Source organism: Stegodyphus dumicola, chromosome 10, assembly GCF_044657685.1.
Source record: "Stegodyphus dumicola isolate Sdum_Otavi_A_Nest chromosome 10, ASM4465768v1".
Lineage (NCBI taxonomy): Eukaryota > Metazoa > Arthropoda > Arachnida > Araneae > Eresidae > Stegodyphus > Stegodyphus dumicola.
The window spans coordinates 67,376,361-67,398,985 of record NC_140777.1 but is presented as its reverse complement, the minus strand read 5'-3'; the positions used below and the strand labels follow the sequence as shown (position 1 = coordinate 67,398,985).

Genomic DNA, 22,625 nt, shown 5'->3' with positions numbered 1-22,625 from the left:
CTGTAATTTCTATGTCGAGAATGCCGACTAACTTGTCAATCGAAATTTTTTCGTTTTCAATAACCTCTCTGTCACTTTCTTCACTATCGGAAGCGGTACATCGAAACATGCTTTCGCTTTGTAGATTCTTTGGCAGCTCCAGAATCGGAAACTCTTTTTGACATAATCGAAAGTTCAAGCTTAATTTTTATAAAATTGTCTCTAACAGTCTTCAAAAAATAATAAGCCAGATCCAATTAGAAGATTAAGGAACAGCGCAATCTGCAACATTAACTGAAATGCCTTAGAATCAGTAAAGATAATTTTAGCCTAGCTTATACCGTCCATAATACATTAAATGTGCATGTGTAAACACATTACACGCATGCGTAAAGCATACAAAAAAAAAAAAATGTTTGTGGCTTTGAGTTCTGGATTATAGATCATTCTGGATAATGGACGTCTGGATTATGGACTTTGTACTGTATAAGGAAAAATTATAATTTAAATGCAGTAGAATGCAAGAAATCTGCAATGCTTGGGACGAGAGGTTATGCAGATTTTAGGATTTTGCAGATATCAGGACCAAAAAGATAAATCATAGTTTATAGACTAAAATTGCAAAATAAATAAGGACATTTACAGAAGGTTTTTGCACATTTCTTTAGATAACTTTTGCACTGTAATCTTTAGTGGGTAATTATTTCACATGACACACTCTTTTAAACTACATGCTACTTTTATTATGTACAAAATATATCATTACTCGTTTGCATTCTAGTCTTAGTTCTGGTTCTTTATTACTGCATGTGCTTCGATGCTTGGTGCTGTGCCAACTTACAAGTCCGATTATGATATACCACATCAATAGTTCTCGATATACCACAACTTTACTTGTATTTACAGAAATAGTTTATCTAAAATTGTGTTTTAAATGTTTTGTTTTATAACCCTTATTCTACATCATAATTTCAAACACAATAGAGCCTTTTGTAGTGTTGGAAGAGATATTTTATATCATTTATCTAGAACAGCTTTTCTGAAGTCCAAGAAGGGTTGTAGGTTGACATTTAGACAATTCGCTTTTTAAAAGTGCAAAAATCTATGGGTGATACATCAGAATATTATGAAGGATGTAAGTTAAGGGAAGGGCTTGATACCCATTTCTTGTTCCTTTTTTTCCAGGAAATTATTGGTGGATTTTGATGTGTGGCTGCTTGCTTTGTCTTGATGCAGTTCTACTGATTGATGGCATTGTGGCTAAAGAGAAGGTATTTCATATGTAAAAATTGGGTATCAGATGTGTTCCTGATAATATAAGGAATTGATCTTAACATTTTTCTCCATTCTCTTTATTTTTAATTTGCCGGTATATAAAAAACCATCAACAATCTTAAATCCCTTTGAAAAACTTAAGATTCTTTAAACTATGTTTTAAGATTTTGTGTCCCTATTTGATGGCAAGGCTGATCTTTACAATATGGTAACTGGTAGTTTGGCGACATTTTGGAGGCGATAAAGGTTACTACCTGGGACTTTGGTAATAATGTGAGCAGTACTCAGTTCTGATTACGCATTATTTTGTGTGAGGGAAATGAGAGATCATGTGATATTAATGGACGAATTACGGTTCTTTAATCGGAAAAGGGGGGAAATCGGGAAAAAATCTGGAAATTTTGTATTTGCCTTTATTCTGTGTTGTGTGAAACAGTGTTCGTTAACTTTTGGATCCCATGGTCCTATCTAAAGTGAATTCGAAATGCGTATTTAGTGGGATTGAAAGGGGTAATAAGTGTTTCTTTAAGGTTGTGCGAGATAGAAGTAAAGATGTTTTATTAAGTTATTTATTTTACCTGGTACCTTGGTGTGAACTATAAGTATGATTTTAAAGATCCTGAAACAGAAATAAGAAAAGTTTATCGGACACGTAATCAAGATTCTGAAGAAGAATAGGTAAGTTAGTATTTTTAATTATTTGAGGATATTATTTATATGCATTGTTCTAAATGTAAGGTGGAAGTAAAGTAATTTGCGTAAACGTGCATGGAAATAATTTAAATATTTGACACTAAGTATTTGTAACCATTTGAAATGAAGTAAAGGTATGAATTAGTTAGTGACGTTTGTAATATAATAGATAATGTAGAGGTAAAAGTTTTTGGATATTTTATTTATTTTATACGGGGAAATGTTCATATTTGGAAAGTATGTACTTTTTCGCGATCAGGTAATTTCATATATGTTCTTTTTACCGGGTTTAAAGATTCAGAAAATTGTTATGAATTTTCGTGAAATTTTTCTAATTTATGAGAAAAAAGCAGTGTACATGGATGTAGTGAAGAGTGTGCGCAATGCCATTTTTGTGCAATTCTGGGATGTTTTTTTAAGTAAAAATAAGTCGACGTGTACATGGTTTAGTGATATTTTAATTAAATAATAGTTATTTTGTGAATTTTATGTTTGTAGGAATTTGGTATACGTTTAAGTTGAAGTAAACGTGCATGGAAATAATTTAAATATTTGACACTAAGTATTTGTAATGCTTGCGGTATGAATTCGTTGGTGACGTGTATAATATAATAGATGATTTAGAGGTAAAAGTTTTTGGATATTTTATTTATTTTATATGTGGAAATGTTCATATTTGGAAAGGGTATAAACTTTTTCGCGATCAGGTAATTTCATATATGTTCTTTTTACCGGGTTTAAAGATTCAGAAAATTGTCATGTATTTTCGTGAAATTTTTGTAATTTATGAGAAAAAAGCAGTGTACATGGATATAGTGAAGATTGTGTGCAATGCCATTTTTGTGCAATTCTGGGATGTTTTTTTAAGTAAAAATAAGTTGGCGTGTACATGGTTTATGTGTATGTGTTATTTTGAAAAATGCGTAAGGAGTATGGTATTGTGCACTTTTTCCCAATTTTGCAGTGAATATTTGTCATGATTAAGCAGTTTTGTTAGATAAAATTTCTAGCATAAGTGTAATTCGGCTAGTAGATTGTTGGAAGAAGTGTTCAGTAGATAAAAAGAAAAGAAACATGTCTTTACTTCGTGAAGACAAAATGGCGGCGGGAAAAAAAAATAGAGGGTTGCTGTAGGAGAGTTGGTCGGCAAATTTTCGCCAAAAAAATGCCAAGTTACCATAATGTAAAGATCAACCGATAGCAATTATGGATCTCTTTTTTTATTGCAGTCATTTAAATACACCCAAGATTCATCTATTATGACAACATTTTTCCAATTTTATCTGGTTAAATGTTTCTGATAGATAATTCTGCAGTGCGTTCTGTGTTTAGCAGTATGTTAAAGAGAAAGGCGATGCACATGTTTTTTCATCTTTTTAAGATTCAAAGCAGCATTAATCACTTTGTTTACAGTTGACTGTGAGCATTTTAATGATGTTGCTAATGTTCTTTGACTTGGCAGAATTTCTTTTAACATTAAAGATCTTATCTTTACAAAATTCGAAATATTCCATTTTTGTCATTGGATATTTATTTGGAACAATTGTTTCACATTGCAGCCAAACTTTGGAATTTTTTTCCTTTCTTGTTGACAGTATTACCTGTCGTAGCTTTAGATATTGAAAAATTGTGACTTTCATGGTGTTTTGTAATAACTAGATGAGAATAATTTTCTTCAGAAAGAGCACATACATAGCCTTCTATGCATTGTTTCTTTAAAACTGTCATTTTGCATGTAAACAAAACTGTCAAGTAGTAGATTATGATTAATACTTTCAAATATATAGTTGCAGTTAAAAAGCAAATTTCCAAGGAGATGATTTTTTTTTTTTTTTTTTTTTAAGTAAGCAAAATCATCTGAAAAATTTGCAAACAGCCTCTGTACAGTAAAGACATGTGAAAATAAGTGACATTAATAAAGCATAAAATATTTCTTTCCTTTTTTTTAATACATCTTACATTTTTCTGGTAGAGTAAGTTTTTTTTAATGAAATATATAAATTATGTAGCCTCTTTTAGACAAAATTTTTCATGAATGATCATAAGTTGTTTTGTGAACAAGGGATTTGTATTATTCCCATAAATCACATGTAAGAATTTTATGCCTTTCTGTTTTTCTTGGCAAACATTGTCAAAACAGTCATCTCATCCATATTGAAAATTTTTTCTGGGCTAAGATTTTCTCCTCCCAGAACAGAAAATTCATAAATTCTTCGGCAGCATCTTTATCTGTTGAAAGTTTTTTGCTGAGGCTTTCAGATGGTGTATAATGTGTCTCTGTTTAAATTTGTTCTATTAGCTACTGCTGAAATCACTTTTCTTTTGTTTTTAAATCAGCTGGAATGTGTTTTTCCTATTCTATCAAGAGTGGTCTTGAAATTGATACTTCACCACTCCGTCATTCCTAGAACCATTTGTACAAGTTAGCATCAAGGTTTGTGAATTTCACCTCATGCAAAGATTTTCAGTTTTGGATTTCAGTGTTAGAATCACTTGCTGTAAAAGTTCAACAGCTTTTCTTTATTTTTCTGTAAATCAAATACAGTTTATGTTGCAATTCCGTACGTTGTTTATGATTTTCAACATTGCAAGTATTAAAGTAATGAACATGTTTATTACCTACCATTGTATTAAGAAGCACTGAAATAAAAATATTTTGTCTACAAAAAAATCTGTATAAAACAGCATACAGCAGCACTAAACAATCTCTTAAAATAATAAAGCTCAGGAAATACCACCACATGAGTCGTGAACGTGAAAGAGAAGTCGTCTGCTTCTTTACCTTGATAGAAATTGGGGGGGGGGGAGACTTTGACCATGATTTCAATGATTTGGTAAGTATTTCCATTATTATGTCATTGTTTGGTATTTTTCTTTTCTTTGCCATGTTGTGGTTTCCTGAACCTGAATGTTTACATTTTGAGAAGTTATGTAGATTTTAGTTTGGCAGATTTTCGATCTTTGACTGTACTAAGAAAATAATTGAGAAAGACAGTAAATCAGAATATTTGAAAAAGAAAGAAAATGTTAAAAAAAAAAAAAAAATAGTTACTTGGAATAATGAAAAGGTAGAATTGTACAAGTTTCTAAAGAAAAGACAATTTTAAAGCAATTAGAAAAGTTGTATTAAAAATCAATGAAGAATTTTTTTAGAAAAGGTAATAAAAAGGTACAGTGGGGAAAACTAAAGTAAGAAGCAAAACCTAAATGCAGAAAAGCAATCTGTGTTTCAGAAATTAAATTTCGATTTTGATTTTAAATTTTAGTTGTGATTTTTTAATTTTTACTTTAAATTGTTTTTAATTAATAACTTCCTGTTGGATAATTTCTCACTGTTGGTTGATACAAATTCTATCTATTTTATCTCTTTCTTAAGTTAAAATATGTTTATCTCATTGTACCTTACAGTGATGATTTTAATCATACCTGTATAGGTTTTTCAAATAGTTTTGAAATTTTGTTTTTCCAAATCATTGTTTCTATAATTCTGTCATTATATGTCTGCAAAAGAGAAGTAATTCTATAAGTCATTTTTTTAAAATTTTGTATGATGTAACTCCTGTATTTAATTTTTAAGTTTTATTTTTTAGTAAATGTTATTGTTTAGTAAATGTTTATTGTATAATGTAGGAGAAGTTGAAGAATTGCAAGGAAGGCTGCGAGCATCAAGACAGAGAGCTTCAGACCTCGAGAGGGATTTGATTGCTCTGACTAACTCAAATCAGCAGTTAGAAAAAGTATTAAGAAAGTTTGTTGAATTGCTAAATAGTGTTTGACTATTCATTAATTCCTTTTCTATCATTGTGATTAGTTTTTTGACAAATACAGGGTGATCAGTGAATAAGCCCTGATTTCAAAATTAAATATCTCTACAACAAAGATCGATAGAATTATGCGTAAACTGTATGTTTATTAGCAAAACTGAAAAAATGGTGTACAAAAGTTTAGAAAATTTAGTTATGAAAATCGTTAACAGATAGCACTCTAATAGCAATGACCTATCAGTAGCCTTTAAAATGTGCTTTGAAATTGAAAGTGATCAGTATGACTGTTGACTAGTGAAAAGAAACTAGCGTAGAAAGTGAAATAATGCATTCCATTGAACAACGTGTTTTTTTGGTCCCGGAATTTCAACCGATTAGAATTCAGTCCTACGGCAACACATCGCAGTTTTAACCCCTTAACTGCCGCGGGCGTATATATACGCCTTGCTCAGCCGATGCGTTAACTGCCCCAGGCATATATATACGTCCTTCCAAACTGCTATCATTTGCTTTGCGCTGCTACACCTAAAATTATTCGCAAAGTTAACGCATCGGCTGCGCATCTGGGGGGCAGTTAACGCATCGGCTGAGCAAGGCGTATATATACGCCCGCGGCAGTTAAGGGGTTAAAAACTGATTCAATGTTCCAGTTGGACCCGATGCAAAAACCATTCGCATGCTCTTCTCGAAATTCGAACGGACTGGCAACATGGCTGATGATCAAAAGGGAAATGTAGGGCCTAGGCAAACTGTAGTCACTCCTGAAAATGCAGCCAAAGTTTCTAGAATTGTTCAGCAAAATCCTAGGAAAAGCATCCGACGCATTGCATCAAAGACAGGTTTGAAGTATGCAAAAAATATTTAAAAATAGCCTACGGCTGTTTCCATACAAAATCCAAAGTCATTAGGCCATAACCATGAAAGTTGTGCAACAAAGGGTTGACAATGGCAGATTTGATGTGAGCTGCATCCGTTCACAGATGAGGCACATTTTCATTTAAATGGAATCGCTAATAAACAAAACTGGAGATTTTGGGGTTCCGAAAATCCTCGTTTGTGGGAAGAGAAAGCACTGCATTCGCCTAAAGTTACTGTGTGGGTTGCGGTATGCACCAGAAGCATTATCGGACCCTCTTTCGTAGTAGAAACAATAACTACTAAATGTTACGTTACAATTTTTGAACAATTTGTCAGCACTCGGCTAGCGTTTGAGGATCGACCAGGTATCAACTGGTTCAAGCAAAATGGGGCTCGACCACATCGAACAGATAAAGGTTTTCACTTTCTTCATGAATACTTTGGGAATAGAGTAATTGTGTTAGATTGTCCACAATTTACTGACACAGGAAGAGCTTGGCCTCCATTTTCTCCCGATCTGAGTCCTTGTGACTTCTTTCTGTGGAGCGTGTTGAAAGACACCGTCTATTGAAACAATCCCGCTACTCTAGATGAGCTTGAATCGTTGATTGGTGTTGCATGTGATTTCATTTCCGTTGAGACATTGTAAGACGTGATGTCAAATTTCATTGTTCGTTTATGCCACCTCATTGTTTCGAACAGTGAACATTTTGAAAAAATTGTATTTTGATTGCAAAGGCTGCTTTACTTTATTTTTTTTAGACTCCTATCAGGGAAAGACAGAGATGCCAACTCTCACGATTTAGGCGGGAGACTCCCGATTTTCGACTGCTCTCCCGCCAACACGATTTTCAATATATTTCTCCCGACTTTATCTTATTCTTAAAATTTCTCGCGATTTTTATGGAACTTGGCTTAATACTTCGTTATATGAACGAAAAAAAAAAGTGATTTTGGATGTCTGAAAGCAATTGAATTTTAGAAACGTCGTTCTCCAGTTCTCCAATGTGCACCGAGCTCCACTGCATGTCATCTGGCATATATTAGCCAATGAGCATAAAGCAAGCACAAGGCTGTTATTTGGATGTTCTTTAGTTATTTTGTTCATCTTGTCCTGAGTAGTGTGAGTACACGTGCCTTTGGGAAATAGTTTTAGAATTTATTATCTTTTGTTATGTCTGCGAGAAAGGTGAAATACTCGTGTACATTTCAAAAATCGTACACAGTTGACTTTCCTTCCATTATTTCCTCAAGGAAATGTAATAAATTTGCGATGTGTACCGTCTGTCACAACATGAGTTTTTCTTCGGAAACAAAGGACCAAAAAGATATTAATGCAGAATCTCTGTTCTCTGCCTTTTTACACCTGCCACTGAATGCATCGGATCACGCTGCAGCTTTATTTAGAAAAATGTTTCTTTGATAGTGAAATCGCTAAGAAATACTCAAGTGCAAGGATCAAAACAGGTGCAGTTGTTAAAGAAATGAGTTTGAAAAATAAATCTTCAGTTATTGGTTGTATTAAAACAGCTCCGTTCTGCCTCTCTACGGATGGAAGCAATAGTACTGATTCAAAACTGTATCTAATTGTTGTTTCTTTTTTTAATCCAGAGTCTTCAGAAATTGAGTGCAGTTTACTTTCTGTCCCCACTTTAGAAGGACATTCGACAGGCTTTAATATAGCACAGCTAATTATTAAAACTTTAAAAGAAAATGCAGCTCGTCTGGATGATTGCTTAGCATTTGGTGCCAATAATGCACCAGTAATGGTAGGCTTGAAGACTGGTGTTGCACGCATCTTAAGAATGGAAAATTCACATTTGCAAATTATGAGGTGCATCTGCACCTCTTAAATTTAGCAGCTGAAAAAGAGACAGCTTCTTTACCAATAAATGTGGATGAACACATTGTTGATATTTATTGTTATCTTGAAAATTCTAAAAGGAAGGAAAAATTAAAATAGTTCCAACAGCTGCATAATACTGAAATGAGAAATTTTTTGAAACATGTATGTACATGCTGGCTGTCTTTAAAGAAATGCTTTAAAGAATGCAAAACTAGTGAAAGAACTTTCAGAAGAAGACAAAAGGTTTTATCTTTATGTTAGAAGTTGCTTCTGTCGAGTATGCGATTACATACTACATAAATTTCCAATCAACAATGAAGTGATTTTGCATGCTAAAGTTGCTGATGTTTCTGCTCTTGCAAATGCATCTTTTTCTCATATAAGGTACTTTTTGGACAGATTTCCTGTGTTACTTCATCTAGTCATGAAAGATGATGATATTGATGTTGCCACTGATAAATATTGCAGTTGCAATTTTGCAGTTTACAATTAAACGCAACAACACTGTTAAACTTAGATCTAATGTTAGTGATGACACATTAGAAAAACTTTTATTAGCGAAAGCAGGCCTACTTGGCAATTGCTATGAACAAAATTATGACGTTTCTTTCTTAATGAAAGCAAAATCTGCCACTGTTCATAATATTTGTACAAAAACTGATTAAAGTGTCTCTTTTTTTAGCAGTTATTTAAAGTTAATTCATTATTAAAAACTCTATTTTTATCATTTAAAAAGTCTTTTAAACATTGTGAGAAATGTCCTGATTTTTGAGTGTCGTAGGTTGGCAAGTATGGAAAGAGTTTTCAGTGCAGAGCACCATCTGTTAACGAGTTTCGTAACTAAATTTTCCAAACTTCTGTATACCATTTTTACAGTTTTGCTAATAAACATACAGTTTACCGCATAATTCTAGCGATCTTTGTTGTAGAGATATTTAATTTTGAAATCAAAGCTTATTTGCTGATCACCCTGTATGATTATCAGAAAAGCAGTTTTACACCTTTTACTAGTTTATTTCCATTATTTATCTGTAGTCTCATTTAATCAAAATTAATTTTGTTTTTGGAATTTAAGATCTTTTAGTGCGATGTAAAAAAAAAGGGGGGATAATGTTAATAATTCGATTTGGGAGGCAGGGTGTAGATTCTGGATTTTTTAATTATATCTGACATTAGTTAGTTTTTATGTTCTGAAGGAATAAATGTCTGTTCTTTTTCAATTGCACTGCAGCCTATCCCGGGCCATCTCAACAAGCTTTCTCCAGCGGATCCAATTAGTCACTACAGTCTGCCAATGATTGATTTTTAAAAGATCTTGAGATCTGCCTCCTCACAGTCTATCTATCTTGGTTGAGGGCTTCCTCTTTTCATGATACTCTTTCTTTACACTTGCAAAGGTCACTTTTTTAAGACATCTAAAAATATGTACAGGCCATCTGATATAATAAGATTTAATGACTTATATTAGGTTGTTTGTATCTTCTATGTATTTCATGGTTAAACGAAATTCTCCATCCATTATTTTTTCTAGCTGGGCCATATATTTTTCACACTATTTTTCTTTCAAAGGTTAAACTGAAATAATAACTGAAATAAGTCTTTCTTCATCTGTTTTTTTAATAGCCAATATTCACTAACATATAATATGATTGGTCTAATAAGAGTTGTATAAAGATCTATTTTTGTCTTGAAGTTTAATAATTTAGACACTAGCAAATTCTTTAAACCATGATGGCATATATTAGCTCCAAGTAATGTTTTGTTAATTTCAAGTTTAATATTACCATTAGAGATGATAGTACTGAGATACGTAAACTGAGAAACACCCTCATAAGTGTAAGAATTTATCTGCAGTGGAAGGGGATTATGAACTCTATTAGTTACTGCCATAAAATTTGTTTCGCATTTATTAATATCTCTTTTCAGTTCTGGTATAACTTCCCCTGCAGTATCCTTAATTATTTTTTCAATCTGTTTCCAGAAGTCACCATTCTGTAAATCATCACATTTCAGTAGGGTTTTTATTTTTTTAAATTTATTTCTGTAATCTTTCATAGTCACAAGTTTGCACAATGAGTCAACATCCAAGATTTATTCCTTTGTTGCGTATTCCAAAAGATCTTACTTATCCTTCCTTTCAGCCTGGAAATCACCAGAAAGTGGCTCCACAATAACTGCAGACATTCAAAAGGCACTTTCTGTGTCTTAGATCCACCAGGAAATTATCAGTCTGATGTAGTATTTTTCCATCTGAGGAGTGCCATGTGTCTTTGTATGTGGTTGTGTAATCAAAGAAGGTACCTCCTATATTGCATTTGCAAAATTATTACTTTCCTCATGTAAACTGTGATCACCCACTGAGTTTTCACTAGCCAGTATTTCCATTAAAGTCACCAGTAATAGTTTTATATAATTTGAGTGGCATTTCTCATAGGAGGCTTCAAGTTTATCATAAAACCCATCCTTAATAAAATTGTATTTGTCTTCAGTAGATGTATGTACACTGATAATATTAAAATTTTGAGGACAAGCTTGAGTCTGCACTTTACAAATTCTTTCATTTATAGGTTTGAAGTCTATGATTCTCTTATTTTCCTAGTTACTACAAATCTTACCCCAAAGCAATGCTGCTTATCCTGACAGCTATACAAAACACTGCATCTTCTTTTATCGAAATTCCTTGGTCAAGCCATCTGATCTTCTGAATGGCCAAAATGTCTAATTTATAAATAATTCAATCATATCAACCAGATTTTTAAGTGCTCCACCCTTGTAGAGTGTATACATTTTCTAAGTATCAATATGCAAGTGTTAGTTCTTCAAGAGGAAATATAACCAGTTTCTTTATACAAAGGTTATTTGTTGTGACCTGTTAGTGAATTAGTGTTTGAAATTTCATGCGTGTGAATGAGTGTATTCTATGTTCCTGGCGGCATTTTTTGTACACAGTCTAATGTTACCTGTTTCTTAGCATCAGTATGTGCACTTTGTAGTTTGTAATTAAAATGTTTAAAGAAATGAAGCTCTGTAAAATATGGCTAGTCATCGGGTATTTAATAGCTAGAAATTGGAAAGCTGTGGATATTCTTCACCAGACATGTCAAATGTATGATGACAATTTAATGAAGGACAGTAAGGTATAAAAATAAGTAAGATTGTTCAAGAAAAGTGTTGTTAAGTTAGTTTATTTGAATATGGCAAGGCATGCTGCCTCAAGTAAAGGCAGGAAGATGTTCCCGAAAAGTCATGGTTTGGTTGGCCGTCTGTAAGCACAGACAAATGCAAGCAGTTGAGACCTGAATTCATAAACAGGAGATTTTAGCTAATGGCATAGAGAAGCAAAATGTAGATGGAGAAATAAAAATGACCATGAATAACTGGCTATCAATCACTGCACTCCTCATGAACTCCCTCTTCTCTTAACTGCATTCCCTCTTGTCACCATGGGGCAGAATGCTATGAGGAGAGTGTCTTAAGAATCCATTCATTGCAATAAATGCATCAAGTATTTTTACATAGTTACATAGTGCAAGGAATTATGTATGTAAAGTGCATGTAAATTCAGAAAATAGATTTTTTAAAGTATGTTTTGTTTTTATTGAAAAATAGATCTTGCTTATAAAAGTTGAGCAGTTTGGATTGAATGAATTCTGTTAGATTTTTTTTTACTTGTGAATCTTTGGGGTAGTCCATTCAACAAAAGAGTGTCAATCTAAACATAAATGTTTCATGATCCTAAATCTACAATTGATGCAGTTTTTTCTCTTATAATTGATCAAGATTGCACTTTAAATATTGAATGCTGCTTATCTTTTAATATTACTTATTAAAGTATTTTAGTGTTTGCATTAAACTGGTATCATATATCCTTCTATTCCAGGTCACCAACTTGTTTTGAATAATTTTTACTGGATTAACCACTGAAAGAAAGAGGATTTTTTCCCCCTCTTTTCTGCAAAAATACATAGGTAGTTCTTTCAGCCAATCAACTATCAAGATTAAAACTCTCTGTGCTGCTATTATACCTATTGTATCTAACATGGTAACCTTGGTGATTTGCTGTGGTTGGCTGTTTTATATTATGTGACAAATATTAAGTTTCACAAAAGAGATTTTTCCCCCAAATATTTTCATGTATGATACACAGCTTTAGGAACTCAACCAGAAAACATGCTTTTGTTTTGTGACTTTTAAATATCCACTGTTTAGATGAGATCAGGTACCAAAAGATTCATTTATGTAGACAAAACTGTTAATTACTGAACCTTTGGCATTGTTGACTGAATATTTTGCGCAAATATCTCTCATCAAGTTATTCCAATCAATGGTTGTATTATTGTAGATATTTATTTGTTTCTGGCATCACTTGATTAATGTCATTTCTCTCAACCAACAATAGACAAAACATAATGTACCCAAAAATGTGAAAGTAGTTTTCATCTCAGATGCTTTTCTTATTTAGCCATTGTTTGCCTGTATCAATGTTTAACTGGTAATGTTTACTATGTAAATTCATTGTTAAGTGTCAATTCATAATTGGGTACTTGCATATTATCCTGTCCACCCAAGAAATTGGTTGAAATCGTATTATGGAAGTTGGCAGAGATCCTACCAAAGCTGCAGCAATCTCGCTTGTGAAGTTCTAAAAGAATTTATGCCTTTTTATTTAATAAACAGTATTCAACCTGCTTTGTTTTTGCACTATGTAAAAGGCTTTCGCTCATTTCTACTATTTGGTTATGCTTCCTGATTTTACTTTGACACCTTGAGTACGAATTTCCCACCAGTAAATGTTCTATTGCCAGTTTTGTTGACCACATCTTGCCCATTAATACTAGCTTTTTTGGATGGTAAAAACCCATAACTATGAAAATATTTTACTGCTTGCTATTCTGTAGAAGTCGGGTCCCAAATTCTGATAATTTCTTTCAAAATGCAAGGGGAAAATATAAGAGTAATAGTTAATTTATATCCTTGTTGATGAAAACAAAAGGTAGTGTACGGAGAATCAATTTGGGTTACATCAAACAAAAGCACAGGTATTATAAGTGTGCTATGTCACACTTACCCATGATTGGTGCTAAATGATGCTGCTTCGGGACTTTCATGGTCGACACTATAATAGTAAGTACCCGTGATTGTTCTCATAAAGCTTAGTGTGTGTTAAATCACAAAGCTTATTGTATTCTATGTGATAGATTGCATTTTCATTGAAGAACAGGTTTTTTTTTTAATCCCTGGCAAATCTGAAAATAGGTGACATTGTTTATGGATGAAATATAAGTTTTAAAGAACAGCTGGGATGATCAATGTAATGAATTGCATATAAGAAAGTAAATCAAAAATTGGTGTTGCTGTATTAGAGGCCATTAAGGTTATCATTGTAGGCAATTTATTGCAATTACCTTAAAGATCCACAAATACTGATTTCCCCCCCTTTAATTATCCATATTTTCATATATGCTTTTTTTTTTTTTTTTTTTTTTTTTTTTTTTTTTTTTTTTCAGTTTTAATCTACCTTTTGAAACATAATTAGTCTTGTAATTTTCTTTATAATGCTACAAAACATTTATATTAGTACTGTACTGAAAAAGATTTGTCCCAGATTTTTAAGCTTTTCCTGGTCTATATAATTCTAACTTTACAATTAATATACAGTTGCTATACGTTTACAATTGATTTATTGCTGTTGATTTTTTTTTAATTAAGAAAAGTTTATCTGATTTTTAGGTTAATAAAGAAGCACTAAAAGATATTGAAAGATTAAAAATGGATATATATAAAGCAAGGTAAATTTGTGTTTTTAAGCTGAATTCATTTTTATTATGCTATAATTATTAATTTTCTTATTTATGAAAATTTTATATCTACAGTAAATCAAGTGAAGATCTGAAATTAGCAAATGCAGAATTAACTGAGAAATTAAACAAGAAGGTAATTATTACTGTTTTATAATTTTACAGTTGTATTTACTTATTTAGCTGTTTTAAAATATTGATCTTTTTGTTACATTCAGTGTTCAAAATAATAACTGGCTGAAGACTTTTGTTATAATTTTGTTGCATTGTATATCTGAAATCGCTGTTGACTTGAAATCGAATGTCATATTATAGTGTGATAGTTATGTTTCCAAAGATTAATCTGTCAATTTTTAGCTGTGAGTAGCTGCAGAATTTTTAAATATTTCGTTATATCTGTTCATTCTGTTAATAATTTTTTAGGAAGAAGAAATAAGTAAAATACTGGTTTTATCAATTATGTATTTCCCATCTGAATCAAGAGCGTTTTTCTAGTGCTATAATACGTTTTCAAGCCAATTATGAAGAAATTGTCTTTACGTAAAAAAATGAATACAAAATTTGAAAGAATTCAGGTTCTAACTGTCAGTCAAACATGTACTTTTAAATATTAATATGGTTTAACAGCAGAAATTACCAACACATACTAGATGAATATGTATTAATACTAACACGGGAACATTATATATCTTTTGCATATTTGAAAAGTGGAAAAACATGTAATATAACTCTATAAAAATGTTTAATATTTTAAATAAGGTATATCCTGAATTAAATGCATTTTTATTTAAATTGGTTGGATTTAAAAGAAAGAAAAAAAAAAAAAAAAGAGAAAGAAAAGGGGGAAAAAAATCTGTTTTTAAGTCTATTGCTTTTAAATAGCTTAGTATGTTAATTAATCAGAAACAAATTAAATTTGAAAGAAAAGTAAATATCTTACATTTTGTTGAATGGCAACATTCTCAGAAAAGCAAAACAACACATTTAAATGAAACAACTGAAAATCGTGTTTCGAAATTGAAAGCCCTTTTGGACTAAAAATTCTTGGTGGTTCATTTCAAATGTCTCATGGGAATTATATTCTCTTCATTTCAAATGTCTCATGGGAATTATATTCTCTTCATTTCAATTTTGCAAGCTTGAACTGCCAGTCATTTGACTTTAGAGAATTCAATAAAGATTTTTTTTTTTTTTCCAGTTGAATAAATAATGTACTAGTTCAAATGTTCTCTTTGATTAGCAACCATAACTTCATGTGAATCACACCTCCACGCTTAGACACAATTCTATGTTCCTTCAAATGGTGATGGAAAATTGGTGGTGATCAATTAACCTCTTCTATCAACACTTCAGCACAGTGGTTCCCAAACTGTGTGCTGTGACCTCTCCAAAGAGGTTCCATGAAATATTCTAAAAGCTTCATAAATAATGGAGCCAAGACATATGTCTAACTAAATAAAAAATAAAGTGAAAAGCTAAAAATATGTATATTTTCTTTGTGTTGTTTGTTTATATTTAACCCTGTATAAAAGTTAGGTAGTAGGCATAAAATATCCTTTTCATGTCGGCTGTAGAGGCTTTCTTGTGTTCTAGACTGTTCTGAAAGGTCTTGCAGAAAGAGCATATAAGTTAAGTATTGCCGACTCGATTCAGTCAATCGGTTTATAACCTAAGTCTAGTGAAATTAAACTCAGCTTTTCATATAAATAAGCAGTGATATAAATTAGTTCATATGTAGTTAATGTTATATTACTTGTTTGTTTCCTTTGGAAAATAGTTTTGTGAATTTTTGCTCTTGTATCTTTGAAGATGGATTTATTTTTTAATAGTAGTAAATGTGATAGTGCAGGTAAAGTATGACTTCAACCAGTGGCACGACTATGAAGAAACAAAAATATCATAAATATGATGATAGTTATTTAGAGTTTAATTTTACGTTAACAGAAACAAATGGTGAAGAGGGATCTAAATGTGTACTGTGTATGAAAATTTTGCCAGCGGAATATATGCATGCACATAAATTGAAGTGCAATTTAGAAGCTAATCACCGTAGCATTGTTGTCAGACCTCATGTTATTTTTGTCACGAACTTAAACAACAAGATTTAAGATTTTGTCTATACCAAACAATGGTTGTTCCAAGGTGGTTTCCAGAATTTTGAAATTTAAGAAGCCATCGCAGAAATTACTCTACCAGCTGCTGTAGATATGGTAAACATTATGGTTGGTAAGTCTGTTGGGAAACTGCTTTTAAAAGTGCTTTTGTTCAATAACATAATTAGTCGGAGAATACAACATATGGCAGAGGATATCAATGATGAATTAATTGAAAAAATTCAAAAGAGGAAATCTGGATTGCCACTAGATAAGGCCACAAATGATAATAAGGCTGCTTTTGATGTGCTCTGGGTGGTATATACATGGTAACAATATTAAAGACAACCTGTTTTGTAAAACTATCACTACAGAAGCAAAGGCTAAAGACATGTTTCAGGTTCTTGTTACATTCATATCTAAAAGTAATTTTAATTGGCCTAAGTATGTTTCTGTCTGTACCGATGGAGCTCGCTCCGTGTCTGGCAGTTGTTGAGGATTGCAGGCGTTTATTCGAAGCAAATCACCAAATGTCACTGTGAATCTCTTGCATTATTCATATAGAAGCGCTTGCGTCAAAGCATCTGAGTTCTGAACTAAATCAGGCGTTATAATGTGTGGTGAGTAAGATAAATTTTATAATATCTTATTCATTAAAAGCAAGATTTTATATTAAAAAAAACTGTGTGAGGATATAGGAGCCAAACGCTCATCTTTATTGTATGGTTCTCTTATGGTAATATTTTATCATGTACCTTTGAATTGTGGCATGAAATATTTATTTTCCTTAAAGAGGAAAGATACTAAGATACAGAAGATTTTGCTGATGCCGATTTTTTAATAAAACTGGCATATTTAAGGGACGTTTCTGAAAAGCTGAATTTCCTTAATCTCTCTGCAGGCAAAAAAATGCATCTTTTGAAGTCATTATTATTATTTTTTTTAAGCTAGGATTAAAAATATTTCGACCATTAGCCGTGTTTTTATGCTTCCAAACACCGATTGTTAATTTTGCCATCAATTATCATTAAGATATTGACATGCAAGTAAATTAGCCTCAAAAATTTAAATGCATGTAACTGCATGAACATGTACATTCAGCCATTTAATTTTAAAAGTATATTTCATTTATATATAGATTGCTCACCTGGAAACGGTAGAGAAAGAACTTGCTGAATGTCAGAACAAATTATCTGTAGTAGAAGTACAAGCTCAACAGTTCTCAGAAAATAATAATGAAAATCCTAGCCAGTTAGAAGAAGTTTATCAACAGAAATTTGAACTAGAAAAACGAATTTCACTAGTGAGTATTTAACTATAATATTATATTTAATTTATATATATATTCCTAGATCTATCAATGTAATATATAACTATCGCATTTGATGTATCAAAGTAGCTTATAACTGCTTCATTTATTAACATTATGCAATATTGGTTTCAACAGCAGTTTCTGTATGGAAGTGCAGCTTGTAATTCTTTACAGTGTAAATGAAGAGAATTTTTAATAATTTCAAACAAAGCATACATACAGTCAAAAGTCGTTAATTCGGACACCCATAATCCGGACCTCAAAGCTAAAAACTCTCTGCGCATGCGCTGCGTTAACACATGCGCATAGGCGTTTACGCATGCGCGTAAGACCTTTACGACTGCGCACATGCGTGTGCGCAAGCGCAGAATACGTTTTCGCGTGCACGTTTAATGTATAACGGACGGTATAAGCTAAAATTATCTAATTATCTATTTCAGTTAATGTTGATGATTGCGTTGTTCCTTAATCTTCGAATTGGATGCGGCTTATTATTTTTTGCAGACTGTAAGAGCAATTTTATAAAAGTAAACTTGAACTTTCGATTATGTCAAATAGAATTTCCGATGCTGGAGCTCCCAAAGGATCTACAGAATGAAAGTATGTTTCGATGTCCATCAAACAAAAAGTGGAATTGCTGCAAAAAATGGATAAAGACATGAAGAAGGTGACAGAGAGGTTAGTGAAAACGAAAAAATTTCGATTGACAAGTTAGTCGGTATTCTCGGCACAACAATTACGGGACTTGAACAGTGGAACTTTGTAGCTGAACAAGAAATTATGTCTGTTTATAGAATTAAAGAGAAAGTATTATCACATAAAACGAAGCAACTTAAACAACTTATATTGAAAGAAATGTTTAATAAAGTAAACAAATAAATATTAAGCTTTTTTTTTTTTTTTTTTTTTTTTTTTTTGTAAATTTTGATACCCTTTAGATCATAATTGTTCTTTATTTCATAAATTACGGTTTCATATTTTTAATTTTAGAATTTCTGCATGCCATCTTATGAGATTTAAACTGATGATCTATAATCCGGAAAAATCAATAATCCGGAATCGCTGAAGTCCCGACGAGTCAGGATTAACGACTTTTGACTGTATTAAAAAAAATAATTTCATTTGGCATGCCTGAGTTTACTAGGTTAAGTGCATTAACCCATTAACTTCCAAAACTACAAGGAATGTTTCTTTTCTCATGAAAATAATAACAAATATTAAATTAAGCATTCTCTTACTGGTGGAAAAAGCGAGTGTCGCGTTCGCGCAACATCATTGGAATAAGACTATGTTTAGTGAGTAGGATTGTACTCGTGTCATGTTTCTTTTGAGTGGAGTGCAGGATTACTTTATAGCTGTATAACGTTTTATAAATCTACAAGTCACTTTACTTGTAATTAATTTAATATTAAAATATACATTGTATTTCTTTTACAAATACAGATTATTTCAACTAAAAGATTCAAGCATGAAAAACTTGATTACAATCATGATGTAAAGCGACATTACATACTTTGCATCTGTAAACAGTCTGGCTGTGATACTCTTTACAACAAAGTCTTTTGTTATCAACGGACTTTACAATAAAGGTTTTTGAATGCTGAATTTATTAGGTATTCCTGTTGCTGATCTATTTCTGGCTAATTCTACACTCTCAATAGGAGTTTGCAAAAGGAATATTGCATTCCCCTGTCTGAAATCTAAAAGAGACTTTATATTTCCAGTAGTAAAAAGTGGTGATACTTAGTAAGTTTAGATACGGTCTCACCTCATATAATTTATCAGTATTGTCAAATGCAAATTCTGCTTCATATTCCTGTACTGAAAACGTGATATCGATCCTCGTACAACAGGAACAGAAATGCCCTTATCAAAACACCAATACATTTTTTTCTTGAGGTAAAGAATGATATCCTGTAAGCAATAATATTCCAATAAATCTCTCAGAAGAGAGTAAATGTCTAAACCAAAAAGAAAGTCGAAAATCTGCGCACTAGTTTTACCTTGTATTTTGTCTTTTATAATTTCTCTTCTATCTCTTTCTTCATGTTCTTCCTGAGACATAACTAATAGTTCCTTTTTTATCCACTTCAAGATTTCAGTCTTCAGTTTTTGAACTTTTTAGTATGACTATAACTGCTTTTAGAAGGCTGGAACTTACTTCTTATGTGAATTTCATTTGGTAAAATATCATTATCATTATTTAAAACATTGCTATTCCTTTTTTCTTTGTCACTAGCTTCTGCAATTTCTGGGGGAACAACAACAATATCAGTTTCATTCTTTTCATTATTAACATTATCATCATGTTTCTTTGTCAAAAAATCTTTGAAGGGCTTCTTCTAATGTAAGATACCTCGTTCTAGGCATTTTTAAATAACCAGAACATGAACCAGAACATCAAAAGAAATGAGTGAAAAAGGAGATTGACTACCCATTTCCTGCTGACGTTGCATCAGCGCAACACCTATTTTCCCTTCCTTCCCAACACAAATATAAACATCTGACTGATATAATGTTCTGATAAACGGTGACCTTGACTAAAAATAGATCACTCATAAAGACAGTGATTCTTTCGTTAAATATTTTCAGCAAAAATACCCGGTCGAAAATTTTGCTTAAATTTTGCTTAAAGTATGAGATTAATTATTATAAACAAAATGATTGTTGAAGGCAAATATTTTTTTACAGAAATAATCTTCATAATATTCCCTACACTAAATCATCTGCTGGTATAAAATATCTTAGGTAGTTATATTTATTTATATACCCATTTATTTTGATCGTTGCATCAAAGCAACACCAGCGGCTAATGGGTTAAGAAGTAAAAAGTAAACAAATAAATATAAATACATTTTGACTTACTTTTTATTTTGGAATAACACTGCATTCCAGCAGAAATTTTCACTTTTGTTTCTACAAAGATTCGAATAAGTTTCCTTCCTTTATTTCTTGCCATCTTTTTCAAATAAATTCTGCTAAATAAGAAGGTAAATGAGGGTTATCATTATTGTATATTGAATATTAGAAAAAATAATTAATCAACTCAATGCAATTAATTATTTCCAATGAGAGCACAAAGTATGGTGATATACTTAGAATTATATTAACTGATCTTAGTGATATATATATAATATATTTAATACACATGTTTTATCTTGTTGACCTTAAACTGTTGCCAAGGAAAGTGATTTAGTACCAGTTATAATTATGTGTGACATGACAGTACATCTGCGTTTTTGTTTGATGTAACCTTGTGTGATTCTCGATAAGCCACCTTATGTTTTTATAAACAAGATTTAAGATATGAATTAACTGTTATTGCTGTATTTTTTCTTTGCATTTTGAAAGAAATGATTAAAATTTTTTACCTGCCTGCTACAGAACAGCAAGAAGTGGATTATTTTTGAAGCAATGGTATCTTATCATAAAAAAAGTGTATTAATAGACACAATATTGTGAGCTGAATATAGCTGACAAAACTGTGATAGATTGCAGCAGTTACCTCTGGGAAATTTATACTCAAAGTATTCTAAACATTGCTTGTTGAAATCATATATGTGAGAACCATAATGTAAACATATATTAAATTATATTAGTTTCATTTATTAATAATAAATATAAAGATCTTAAGAGATGTCAAATAATAACATTCTGAAAAAAAGTCTTAGTTTCTATCCATTACTAATATTTTATGAGAGATTAGTTTTGGAAAGAAATAACTTTTTTAAGTTAATAATATAGTTATTCTCATTTAATAGTCTGAAATGAAATGCTCAGCCTTAATAAAAAATTCAGTTAAATTTTTATATTAAAATATGAAAGTATAAATTATTATTCCTTGCAAAATCATCTGTTCATCTTAATACAGTCAAAAGTCGTTAATCTGGACTCGTCGGGACTTCGGCAATTCCGGATTATAGATCATCAGTTAAAATGGCATGCATCTGGTAAGGCATGCATGTAAAATGGCATCTGGTAAGATGGCATGCAGAAATTCTAAAATTAAAAATATGAAACCTTAATTTATGAAATAAAGAACAATTATGATCTAAAAGGTATCAAAATTTACAAAAAAAAAAAAAAAAAAAAAACTTAATATTTATTTGTTTACTTTATTAAACATTTCTTTCAATGTAAGTTGTTTTGTTTTATGTGATAATACTTTCTCTTTAATTCTGTGAACAGACATAATTTCTTGTTCAGTTACAAAGTTCCACTGTTCAAGTCCTATAATTGCTGTGTCGAGAACTAATTTGTCAATCGAAATTTTTTCGTTCCCGCAGAGCAGTGTGAAATTGATAAACAGATTTCCGAATGGTTAGAGAAACAAATCACCTTTATCCATTTTTTGCAACAATTCCACTTTTTGTTTAATGGACGTTGAAACATGCCTTCACTTTGTATCGGGTTGGAGGGAAAGTTCTGTCATAGGCAGGTGAACTTTCTTGTAAATAAAAAAAACATCTGGCTAGTGAGTCAATCCAATCGGATTTTTTTGTTTTTTTAGCTGCTGTATAATATAAAAGGTGCCCTTTTTTACCCTTCATCATTTACTTGTAATATTTAAAGGGAAAAACATGTCTCGGTAGATAAAGTGCATTTACCACAATGCATTTTATATGAATTCCAAAAAGGAAGTAACGCATCTGTTGCATGTAAAAATTTATGTGCGGTATTTGGAAAAGATATTGTAAATGTTCGTACTTGTCAAAGATGGTTTAGCAAATTTCGTTCCGGGGACCTGAGCCTCAAAGAAAGTGTTCGATCTGGACGACCATCCAAGATCGATAATGATGTTTTGCGATCCATGTTGGAAAATAATCCACATTTAACAAGTCGAGAAATTGCAGAAGAGTTTGGCATTCATCATACAACTGTTGGAGATCACATTAAATCTCTTGGGTTTGTGTTAAAGCAAAGTGTTTGGGTTCCACATGAATTAACGGAAAATAATTTGTCTGATCGTGTAAGAATATGTTCATCACATCTGATTAGACACAATGT

At 31.6% G+C, this 22,625-nt stretch overlaps 1 protein-coding gene across 4 annotated transcripts in view; it reads left to right on the top strand.

Moving 5' to 3' along the window:
* The window catches only part of LOC118185077 (golgin subfamily A member 2-like), an 83,014-nt gene that overhangs the window by 18,795 nt on the left and 41,594 nt on the right, over nt 1-22,625 (top strand). For all 4 annotated transcript variants that reach the window (XM_035354867.2, XM_035354869.2, XM_035354868.2 and 1 more), the window contains 4 exons: nt 5,578-5,684; nt 14,146-14,204; nt 14,289-14,349; nt 17,445-17,609. In XM_035354867.2, the coding sequence (XP_035210758.1) occupies nt 5,578-5,684; nt 14,146-14,204; nt 14,289-14,349; nt 17,445-17,609 (392 nt within the window). The remainder of the gene's footprint in view (nt 1-5,577; nt 5,685-14,145; nt 14,205-14,288; nt 14,350-17,444; nt 17,610-22,625) is intronic.